Raw genomic sequence first — 12,520 nt, 5'->3', positions numbered from 1 at the left:
TACATTATTTTGCATTCCTCCCTGGGGCTACAGAAATAACCCCTGCATTGTATGCTATCAATCTCCTCAGGAATCAGACCCATTATCTAATTGTAGCAACTGCATTATATACATTAGTACCGCAGGAGGAAACACTTAAGCTGTCGGTCATTACATTTCTGATTTTAACTGCTCTTGCCTGGCAGAAACTTAAGGGAGTGTGTGGTGTAGTTGAAATGGTGATTTTTTTTCTCTCTATGATTTAATATCATATGACAGGGAAAGAGGCCATTCAGCCTGCTGAGACTGTGCCAGCTTTCATAACAATCCTGCTTCCCCCTCCTTTACTCCCTTACGTCAGAATCAGATTTAATATCATCGGCATATGTCATGAAATGTGTAAACTTAACGACAGCAGTACAATGCAATACATGAGAATATAGGAAAAATAAAAACATAAATTGATAAATAAGTTGAGAGTTAGGGGGCAAAAGTTTAAGGGTAACACGAGGAGGAATTTCTTTACTCAGAAAGTGGTAGCTGTGTGGAACGAGCTTCCAGTAGAAGTGGTAGAGACAGGTTCGGTATTGTCATTTAAAGTAAAATTGGATAGGTATATGGACAGGAAAGGAATGGAGGGTTATGGGCTGAGTGCAAGTCAGTGGGACTAGGTGAGAGTAAGCGTTCGGCACGGACTAGAAGGGCCGAGGTGGCCTGTTTCCGCGCTGTAATTGTTATATGATTAATAAATCAATTGCACTAAGTATATTTATATTAAATAGTTAAATTTAAAATAGTGAAAATGGAAAATATGTTTTTTAAAAAGTGAGATAGAGTTCATGTGCTCAATGTCCATTTAGAAATCGGATGGCAGAGGGGAAGAAGCTGTTCCTGAAACACTGAGTGTGTGCCTTCAGGCTTCTGTACCTCCTTCCTGATGGTAACAATGAGAAGAAGGCAGGTCCTTGGTGATGGGGGTTTTTGATAATGGTTGCTGCCTTTCAGAGGCACTGCTCCTTGAAGATGTCTTGGAAACTATGGAGGCTTGTACTCAAGGTGGAGCTGTCTAATTTTACAACACTCTGTAGCTTCTTTTAATCCAGAGTAGTAGAACCACCTCTCCTCTCCTCCCCCCCCCCCCCCATACCAGGTGGTGATGCAGGATGCAGCCTGTCAGAATGCTCACCACGGTAGCCATGAATCTGCCTCCCGGCTACACCAGGGTACAATTTACAGCTGCTAGTTAGTCAAAAAGCCAGCATATCTTTGGGGTGTGGGAGGAAGCTTATGGAAACCCGCACAATCTCAGGGAAAACTTGCAGACTCCAAGCAGATGTCATCAGCCCTCAGGATCAATCCTTGCCAGAGCATCGAGACCCAGCAAGGTACTGGAACGTAAGAACAGCAGGTGAAGATTCTCAATCCATTTTAAACTGGCCCAGTGGAAATTTCAGCAATCAGGTAATAACCCTGAGATCATTTTCATAAGCCATCTTTCAACCCTCTCCAATGGCAGCACATGCTTTCTTAGATATGGGGCTTGAAACTGCTTGGACCTGGGTGAACTGGTAAAAAAGCACCAAGAATAAGAAGTGAGTTTAGTCTAAATAGTCACAATGTGCTGGAGGAACTCAGCAGGTCAGGCAGCATCTGTGGATGGGAGTAAACAGTCAACATTCCGGGCTGAGACCCTTCATCTGGACATAGTTTAAATAGGTGCTTGCTGGTTAGCATGGGTTTGGTGGGCCGAACAGCCTAATTCCATGCCATATGAATCAATGGCACATTGATGTGTAGCTGCAATGGACCTTTGAATTCAGTTGAATTGACTTTATTTCTTACATCCTTCACATATGTGAGGAGTACAAATCTTTACGATACGTCTCCGTCTAAATGTGCGATGTGCAATTTGTAGTAATTTATAATAAATAGTACGTACAACTGGACAGTCAATGTAACACAGAAATGCAGTTGTGTCAGCGTGAATTAAGCAGTCTGGTGGCCTGGTGGAAGAAGCTGTCCCAGGGCCTGTTGGTCCTGGCTTTTATGCTGTGGTACTGTTTCCTGGCTGGTAGCAACTGGGACAGCTTGTGCTTGGGGTGACTCAGGTCCCCAATGATCCTTTGGGCCATTTTTACACACCTGTCTTTGTAAACATCCTGAATAGTGGGGAAGTTCACATCTACAGATGTGCTGGGCTGTCCGCACCACTCTCTGCAGAGTCCTGTGATTGAAGGAAGTACAGTTCCCATACCAGGCAGTGATGCAGCCAGTCAGGATGCTCTCCATTGTGCCCCTGTAGAAATTTCTTAGGATTTGGGGGCCCATACCAAACTTCTTCAACTGTCTGGGGTGAAAGAGGTGCTGTTGTGCCCTTTTCACCACACAGCCAGTATGTACAGACCACATGAGATATGACAGGAGTAAGGCAGAGGTATATGTATAATATTGTCCTGCTTGCTTTGTAATGATAAAAGCAAATCTTCTGAAAGTTTCAAATTTTGGGTGAGGTATAACATACCTGTTGTGATTTATTTGGCTCCAAGGTCATCTATTAAATTCAGTTTAGTCGAGATTCAAGAGTTATGATTGTTTATCGTCATTCTTTACAGACGAGTGTGAAGGAGAACAAAATGACTGTTAATGCAGTATAAAAACACAGTAAGCATAAAGAACACAAAGGAAACAGCATAAGTATAAATACTTAAGATTTATATTTATTCTATTTGACTTGTGCGTTAAATGCACTTTACACTAAATGTTGGTCTTCTAGAATATATACTTATATTTATTTGTTAATTTATTTGTGATAATATTACTTTTGTTGAGCATGAGGTTGATAGATTCTTGATTGGTCAGGGCATGAAGGGTAACGGAGAAGGCAGGAGATTGGGACTAAGAAGGAAATGGATCGGTCATGGGATTTGGGAGTCCTTGTGCAGGATTCTCTGAAAGTTATTTTGCTGGTTGAGTCTGTGGCGAGGAAGACAAATGCAATGTTAGCACTCATTTCATGAGCACAAGAATAGAAAAGTAAGGATGTAATGTTGAGACTTTAATAAGCACTGGTGAGGCCTCACTTGGAGTATTGTGAGCAGTTTTGGGCCCCTTATCTGAGAAAGGATGTGCTGAAACTGGAGAGTGTTCGAAGGAGGTTCACAAAAATAATCCCAGGATTGAATGGCTTGTCATTGTGAAAAGCATTTGATTGCTCTGGGCCTGTATTCACTAGAATTCAGAAGATTGAGGGGTGACCTCATTGAAACCTACTGAATGGTAAACAGTCTTGGTAAGAGTGGATGTGGAGAAGATTTTTCCTATGGTGGGAGAGTCTAAGACCAGAGGACACAGCCTCAAAGTAGAGGGTGCCCTTTTAGAATAGAGATGAGGAGGAATTCCTTTAGCAGAGAGTGATGAATTTGTGGAATTCTTTGTCACAGGCGGCTGTGGATGCCAAGTCTTTATGTATATTTAAGGCAGAGGTTGATAGATTCTTGATTGGTCAGGGCATGAAGGGAGACGGGGAGAAGTCAGGAGATTGGAGCTGAGAGGAAAATCGGATCAGCCATGATGAAATGGCGGAGCAGACTCGATGAGCCAAATGGCCTAATTCTGCTCCTATATCTTATGGTCTTATATGTACTGTGTTGCTCCTTGGTCCGGAGGAATATTGTTCCATTTGGTGGTATACATGTATACAGTTCAATGACAATAAACTTGAACTTGAACCTGATTAGCTTATATACATAGACTGACTACATGTATTTAAGGTGACGCCTGGTATAGGAGTGTCTGTACACAACGTGACTCTGACATGAAATGGTAAGTGGTGGTAATGGGGTGGGTTAATGGGTAAAGATGTTGATCAGCCTTGGGTCACCCATCCTTAATCTCTGTTCTGGACCTCCTGGGTAGAAGCTTGGCCACAAATTGCCCGGAGATACATCACCAGAGCCTGTGCTGCTTCTGATGGATCGGAGGTTGCTATCAGGAAGTTTTTGACACTCAAAGCAGTTGATCCATCCAATTGTGCAGGTGGAGTTTAGTCCATAGGTATTTTATCCTGAACAATGGAGCAATAAAAGTAATAATTGTGCACTATCACTCTTTAAAGAGCTATATAAAGGAAAATTAGAAAGCAGACAGAAAGTGGAGCAATATATGTGCTCCACTAACCAACAGCACGCCTCTGGGTGAGTGGATGACTGCTGTGAGTAAGTATTTAATAACGTCCTCTTGTCGGCAACTGTGATGGATAAAATGCATTAAACCAAGGCTACGTAGCTCCATTGATTTTTCAGAGATGCTATCTGCAATGCAACCAAGGTGGATTCAGCAAAGCTCTTTCAACGTCTGAAAACTGATGATTAGAAAACAGTTGGAGAACTGTTTATGTACAAAGTCTGCAGTATGAATGTTACGTGTCAGACTGCGTTGGTTTATGGCGCAAGTGACACCTTTCACTGTATGTTTTGATGCACACGGGACAACTAATGCTAATTGTGAGATAAAGAAGACCATGCAGCTCATTGAGTCTAGAGTGGATGTGTGCAAGATTTATCCATCTGGTCCCACTTGCCAAACGCCTCCCCACAGCCTGGCAATTTGTTTCATCTCAGGTACATTCCCTTTTCAAGACTCCATATACATCTGCATCCATGACTCCCCTCTCCCCCACTGATGATGTTTTCCACGTTACAATCACTCTCTCATTTCTTCCTCTCGTCATTTTTGCTAATCGTCTCCATGCTTCATCCACTTCTTCCAGTGAAGAGAGTTCATTTCTACCTGATCTGTCTCGAAGAGTATTGTTGTGAATACCTGTCAGATCTCACCCCCCCCCCAACTCTCCCAGTTCAAGCAATGTTCCCTATGACCAGTGTGCACAAAAATCTTGTGCTGTGCAATTTTTTTGCCCAGTGAGAACAACATGTGCACACAGAATAACTTCTTCAATAAAAACAGGATAAATCAGCCAATTCTAAATTCTGCAGACAAATCATCACAGACTGCATGCGTCAACACCATCCACGTCAGAAACTGGAAAAGGAAATGTGGTTATATACTATATTGAAATCTATTTAACATGCCAATGAGGTAGAGGGTGATAACCTTCTGTATGCAGTTTCAATTCCTTTGTGTGCTATTAGCAAAATAAGGGAACATTGTTTTCAAGGAGACCAAAGCCAACCCCTTCAGCCAATTCACAAAACTCTGTTCAATTAGATCTACAAATTGCCTTATGCCATTTGTTGGTCCCCATGCTTATCCCATGAAGTTCCAGAGCTATCTGCCTTGAAGTTAATGGAAACCAAACTTCAGAGCAGGAGTACCAGTTGATCTGCCTAGAAGCTTTTTGCTCTGAATGCCCCTGTCAGATCCCCACACCCCCACAACTCCCTCAGTTTCAAAGAGACGAAAGCCAGCTTCTCCAGTCAATTCACAAAACTAGGATCCTTCACTCTGTTCAACTAAGCCTGCAAATTGCCTTATGCCATTGTTAGTCCTCGTGTTTTTCCCACAAATCTCCAGAGCTGTCTACCTTGAAGTCAATGGAAACTGAATTTCAGAGCACCAGTTCAGTCCCACTGAGTAATGATGAACTTCAAGATACGTTTGTCTCATGGGTGACTTTATAAGAATATGTGCTCATATGACGGTCTCTGTGACCACTGTCTAGGTAATGTTTCTGAAGATTAAAATAATAGGCCAATGCTGGAAATCTTAAAAATAGATAAAGCTGAAACAATCGTCTGATCAGGCAGCATCTGTGTACAAAGTGTCTCAGATCTGATGGGTTACAGTTTCTGTGAAGTGTGGCCTACTGTAGGAACCCTGACAGACAATTTGGGCACAACAAGCTCCCACAAAAAAATATCAATCTTGTGATGACTTGTCTTCGTTGATGCTGGTATTGAGCAGGACACTGGGAATAACAAGCAAGCTTTTGCATGAAATGCTGCATTCAGTGGAAAGACATGAGAATGCAGCACTCCCTCTCTTTAATAATAGGGGTGTCAGACTGCAACATGTGCCCATATCTCTGGTGTGAGGCATACTCTAGGACAGGGATCCCAACCTTTTTACTGCCATGGACCAGTACCATTAAGCAAAGAGTCCATGGACCCCAGGTTGGGAACCCCTGTTCTAGTACCTTTTGACTCACGTATTAATGTTCCAATCTTTTTCTCATTGGTTTACTGACCATTACATCATTAAGGGTAAGCAGAGATTTGCTAAGTGCTTTTTTCTATTTTGGAGAAATGTCCACTTAATATGGGAAGCCTATCACTGAATTATGCTCAGGCAGCAATCTTGCAAAGTTAACTGCTGATTAGGAGGTGAAAGAATCACGAAAAGATAGTGCTTTTCCCTTTTGCTGAACAATCATACACTTGTTGTTTTCCCAAGGTGATGGACTGCGGCTGTTGCTGATTCTGAGAGGTACCACTGTTCCAATAGGCTCACCTGTTTACTTTCTGCCTCCTCTACCTGGTTTTCTTTGCAGATATGACGATGGACGAAGTTCGCGAATACGAGAAACAAACTCAGGAAGCTACAAATGAGAAGATTGGAATTTTGGCCCCCACCATCTCCATCAGTGAGGCTGCCCAGCCCCCAGCCACACGCAGCGCCCCCGCCAGTGCACCCTCCACACCGCTGAGCGGCGACCCACCAGACTTCCTCAGCGTGCCAAAGGACAGACCACGGAAGAAGTCCGCCCCAGAAATGCTGACCTTGCCCGAGCTACGAGAGCGATCGGCAAACAAGTAAAGCCTGCTCTGTAGCCAACGGCAACACTCTTTGTGACATTTCGGTTGTTGAATTTATTTAATGCTACTTAACTGAAAAAAAAGCCATCTGTTAAGGGATTCTTTAAAGCTTTAGCCTGTAAAGATACTGTGCTATGATCTTTACAACAGCAAGCTTGCATTAATACTGACTGGCCATAAGATTAGCATTCTTAATTTGTGATAGGGATTGGGATAAAGCTGTGTTTAATGGTATTGCTGTATTTTACTAAACTTTCTTTAAATTCCTTATTAGGACTTTTAGGCTGACTCAGGACTTAGTGTTAGCATGACTGATAGTGTGCACTGTCATATTAAAGCACTTCTGTGACATATTGTATTTACAAAGGCTTTAATCTACACTCAATGGTCACTTTATTAGGTTCAGGAGTGAAAGCCAGTGTGGTCTTTGGCTGATGTAGCCAACACACTTCAAAGTTCAACAGGTTGTGCATTCAGAGATGTCCTTCTGCACACCTCTATTGTCTGTCATCTTCCTGTCAGCTTGAACCAGTCGGTCCATTCTCCTCTGGCCTCTCTTCATTAACAAGGCATTTTCGCCCACAGAACTTCCTCTCCCTGGATTTTTTTTTTGTTGTTGTTTGCACCATTCTCTGTAAACTAGAGACTGTTGTGCATGAAAATCGTAGGAAATCAGCAGTTTCTGAGATACTCAAACCACCCCATCTGGCACCAACAATCATTCCATGGTCAAAGTAACTTAGATCACATTTCTTCCCATTCTGTTGTTTGGTCTAAAAAAACAATTGAACCTCTTGACCATGTCTGCATGCTTTTATGCATTGAGTTGCTGCCACATGATTGTCTGATCAGATATTTGCATTAACATACAAGTGTACAGGTGTACCTAATAAAATGGTCACTGAGTGTAACTGTCATTACTGAAAAAAAGGAAGAGGGGTGAAGTGAACCAAAGTCAAACAGGTTCAAATAGCTTGTGAGCATAAGGTAGAATAGATAAGGACTTGTTTAAATGGGGTAAGTATCATCCCTACTTGGTGTTCGGAAGTGAGGTGCAGCGAAAATGTTTTTTTCCTAAATTAGGCACCGAATGTTTTCAGAGGACTCGCAGGTGAAGCTGCTACATACATTGCTGAAGCTTCCAGCAAGTTTCGTTCTTGGGACACGTATTCTCTCCCTCAAGAGGTCTATAATCAATCTAACAATTTCCCTTTGTCCTACCTCCAAATCCGACACCCTCTCCTGTATAACCCTACATTATTCTTCCTTCCAAACTACAGCTGTGTTCAAATAAAGATTCATTCCTTCACCATAACCCATCTTTTCCTGGACTTCCAGAATTCCCACTGTGTAGAACTTGAAAGCTTTTAATATCTAATTTAGGCGTCGACCAGCTAAAACCAATTTCCTCACACCATCAAGGTTTCCCCATTAAGGGATGGTATAATTCATGGGATGACCTCCAGCAAGATAACCTCAACAGTGTTTTCTGAACCCTGTGACCTCTGCTACCTTGGAGGACGAGGGCTACTGGCGTATGAGAAGACCACCACCTCCAGTTTACCCTCCAAGTCACATGCCATCCAGGTTTGATCAGGTACCATTCCTTCATTGGTTCTGGATGTAAGCCCTGCCAAACCTCTCTCTGAGCATACCTTCAGAATGCAGCAGCTCCAGAAGGCCGGACATACTACCTTCTCAAGATTTTTTCTGTATTTATATGGCCTTAATTTATCTGGTCATTTTGTCTTTTCAGAACTGTGGAGTAAGTGTGGTGATTTCCTGTCAACCTCTTAGCAAGGGTCATTTCAATACTTCCCATTCTGTGAGGACAGGCGGTCACTCCTCATCATGACTTTACTTGAAAGTTCTCAAATTTTTTAAATATCGTCTACCTTATTTATTTTGCCACTAGGTTTGATAAACTGCCATCCAAACTGTTTTAAAACAGGGGTCCCCAACCTGGGCTCCACGATCCACTTGCTTACTGGCATAAAAAGGTTTAGGGACCCCTGTTGTATAGGAACAGCAAACTGCATTTCTAATTGCATTCTTTGTGACTTGACAATGACCCCCAGCATACTTTATTTCACATGAATTAATAATGCCACTGTGCAAACTGACATATTGATCACCTCAGGACTGACAATTAACATATAACTTTAACAAATTAAGGAAGGATGTGTTTATGTTAGCAGTAAGTTACCCAACTGACAGCCATAGCTCTAGGCCTTTGTTCCAGAAACATGAGTTTAAATCCCACCAGGAAAGCTGGGAAACATAAATTTATGTATTTAAGTAAATCTGCAATTAAAGCTGGTCTAAGCACCAGTAGCTATGAAGTGCTGGCTTGTAAAAAACCTATTTGATTCACTGTGGAGCAAAGAAACTTGGCATCATTAACAAATTGGTCCTGTATGAGACTCCAGACCCTCCAGTGTCTATGACTCTGAACTGCATCATCAGTAATGGATGGACAATAAATGCTGACATTTCCAGTAAAGTCAACATTTGTGAATGAATGGTAAACCTAACTGAACTAACATAGAAACATAGAAAACCTACAGCACAATACAGACCCTTCAGCCCACAATGCTGTGCCGAACATGTACTTACTTTAGACATTACCTAGGGTTACCCATAATCCTCTATTTTTCTAAGCTCCATGTACCTGTCCAGGAGTCTCTTAAAAGACTCTATCGTATCCACCTCCACCACCGTCGCCAGCAGCCCATTCCACGCACTCACCACTCTGTGTAAAAAAACTTACCCCTGACATCTCCTCTGTACCTACTTCCAAGCACCTTAAAACTGTGCCCTCTCGTGTTAGCCATTTCGGCCCTGGGAAAAAACCTCTGACTATCCACATGATCAATGCCTCTCATCATCTTGTACAATTGAGCGACCCTTTGCTGTGTAGCTCATCAGTATGAAGTATGGACTGGGCTTGACATTATACTTGAGTTTCACTCTTTGACCAGGATGGTGCCAAAAATAGGGTGGCATGGTAGAATAACATAGGACATTGAACATAGAACATTACAGCACAGTGCAGGCCATTCAGCCCACAATGTTGTGCCAATCTGTTAACCTACTCTAAGGTCAATCTAACTGTTTCCTCTCCAACAGGCCTCCATTTTTCTATCATTCTTGTGCCTAGTTAGAATTTCTTAAATTCCCTTAACATAGCTACTTCTACCACCAACCCTGGCAGCACATTTCATGCACCTGCCACTTACCTTCTGGCATTCCCCACCATACTTTTCTCCAATCACCTTAAAATTATGCCCCCTCATATTAGCTATTTTTTGCCTGGGAAAATGTCTCTGGCTGTCCACTCGATCTATGCTTCTTATCGTCAGGTACATACCTCTCATCAGGTACATTCTCCAAAGAGAATAGCCCTAGCTCCCTCAACCTATCCTCGTAAGACGTGCTCTCAGGCAGAATCCTGGCAAATCTCCAAATGCCTTTACAGCGCCAGCGACCTGGGTTCAATTCCACCACTGTAAGGACGTTCTTCCTGTGATGGTGTGGGTTAGTAGATTCATTGGTTACATGGGTGCAATTGGGTGGAATTTAGTGCTGTTCACCCCTTTCAGAAGTAAAGAAAAAATTAGAGCAAGTCAGGCATTGGTTTCTGAGTCCTTGGATTGAGCTCGTTCTTATTAAACAGAGGTGATACCACATGCATCGTTCCAATGCAGGTGTGCTAGACACTGGTGCTTTCAGTCATATCGTCCTTCATGACATCCCTTTGCAATGTTTTTCTTGTGTCATAGTATATCAGAGTGGGCATCAACTGATAGGGATGGGTTTCTCCACTCTTCCTGACTTTACCAGACTCTCCTACATCCCTTTCCGGTTCAAAGGCCTTCAGTCATCTTATTTCCAAAGGAGTAACAGCACGGTAGAATAGATGTTAGTGCAACACCACTGCAGCATCAATGATCAGGAGATTCAATTCCTGCTGCTGCCTGGAAAGAGTTTGTATCTTCTCGCCATGACCATGAGGGTTTCCTCCGGTTGCTCCGATTTCCTCCCACGTTCCAAAAGCGTCCGAGTCAGGGTTAGTAAGTTGGGGACGTGGTACATTAGTGCAGGAGTATGGTGACACATGCGGGCAGCCCCAGCACATCGTCAGACGTTCATGTAAAAGATGCTTTTCACTGTATGTTCCGATGTACATGTGACAGATAAAGCTAAGGGTAAATCTAAAGCTATAACTGCATTCAATGTGAAGACGCAGACAGTCTCCAATAAACCATTCTGATTTCACTCGTAGGTTGTCAGTAAGTTCTCCCGCCTCATCATCAAGGAGCTTGACTAAAGTTACCATTAGTTTCACTGCAGCCTTCACTCGTCTGGTTTTCTGTGCTTTTGTGAGAAACAGTTCATTTGGATTTGCCCACATAGGTGATTCCTTACTTCACTGTGGGGAAGTGCCCAAATGCTGAAGACCTCTGATGTTTAGGAAGGGTGACTGAGACGGTCACCAGTCTGGGGCATTTCTGTGGACCACATGGCGGTGCTGATAAAGCTAGGAACAGGACATTATACTGCCTTTTGGAGAGCAACCCAAGGGGAATGAAAGCGATCCTTTGCTTCTTAAAAGAAGCTTCATAATTCTGGATTGACTGCCATGTTTCACTGGAAATGCAAATCAAGAATGTTGCTTCTGATGATGATATGAAAAAGGCAATCAAACGGAAAGACCGCATGACCAAATCATTGTTGGCCACCAGAACTAAGTTATTGTCAGTGGCCAAAAGCTGTAGCAGCACTCCAATGATTCTCTTACCTGGTTCAATCTGACTTGAGGGAAATGCCATGGCAACCAGGATTATTTTTTTATTTGGTCCTGGACTATATCTCCATGTTCTAGTGAGTGCTGTTGATTTGGAATGACTCATCTTGAAATGCAGCTGTGCTGTTTCTACACGGGACAGATTGTACAAATGAAGACACCATGCACACTTGCTACCTTCTGCACGGGGGCTGCATAACCCATTGAAATCACCATGCAAGGCTGAGTTAACAATGTGTATATAAGGAAATATAATGCAACCAGTTGTGAATGGCCTTCATATGAGTGTTAATTGCAGTAGCTGTAAATAGTACAGAAGATGTATAATTTTAGTTTAATGCATTGATAATACTGAAAGTAAAGAGAAAGTCTTAGCTTCATATGTAATAGTTGTTGTCCATGGTGGTATATGAATATATTGCTACATATTAATGGTTCTGGGATTTGAACTTTAGGGGTTAAGTTATAGTTAGGCTTCATGAGTGTACCGAAGAGTAAGGGATTTGCTTATATTCATTAAAACTATTGTGTAGTTACACTTTTGAATAATAAAAGGTATATAAAACAGTAAACTGGTGAAAGACATTTTATTGGAGCAATAGTTAAGAATATTCAGTGCTGAACAATATTTAAAAGTACAAGGCACAAGGTTATTTTCGAAACCCGCTCATTTGCCGTCAGATTTCCGAATGGATATTGAACCCATGAACACTACCTCACTACTATTTTTGCACTACTTACTTAATTTAACTATTTACTGTAGTCAGTTTTTTTATTATTATGTATTGCATTGTACTGCTGTTGCAAAAACAACAGATTTCATAACATATGCTGGTGATATTAAACCTGATTCTGATTCTAAATGGTCTTTTAGTGAAACATTGTCAGTGGGCCAAAATCATGAAACTTTTTGCCTTGTGCCAATGTGGGTGCCACTAGGTGAGTTTTACAGGGATTTTAA

General features: G+C 42.2%; 1 protein-coding gene across 1 annotated transcript in view; it reads left to right on the top strand.

Moving 5' to 3' along the window:
• The window catches only part of LOC140735348 (cytoplasmic phosphatidylinositol transfer protein 1-like), a 234,274-nt gene extending 222,143 nt beyond the window's left edge, over window positions 1–12,131 (top strand). The window contains exon 10 of the mRNA XM_073060293.1: window positions 6,488–12,131. Coding sequence (XP_072916394.1) covers window positions 6,488–6,753 — 266 coding nt within the window. The 3' untranslated portion in view covers window positions 6,754–12,131. The remainder of the gene's footprint in view (window positions 1–6,487) is intronic.
• The last annotated feature ends 389 nt before the right edge of the window (window positions 12,132–12,520 follow it).

Source organism: Hemitrygon akajei, chromosome 11 (genome assembly GCF_048418815.1).
Source record: "Hemitrygon akajei chromosome 11, sHemAka1.3, whole genome shotgun sequence".
NCBI lineage: Eukaryota > Metazoa > Chordata > Chondrichthyes > Myliobatiformes > Dasyatidae > Hemitrygon > Hemitrygon akajei.
Note: the sequence above shows the minus strand (reverse complement) of the source record. Positions and strands in the feature narration are given on the sequence as shown.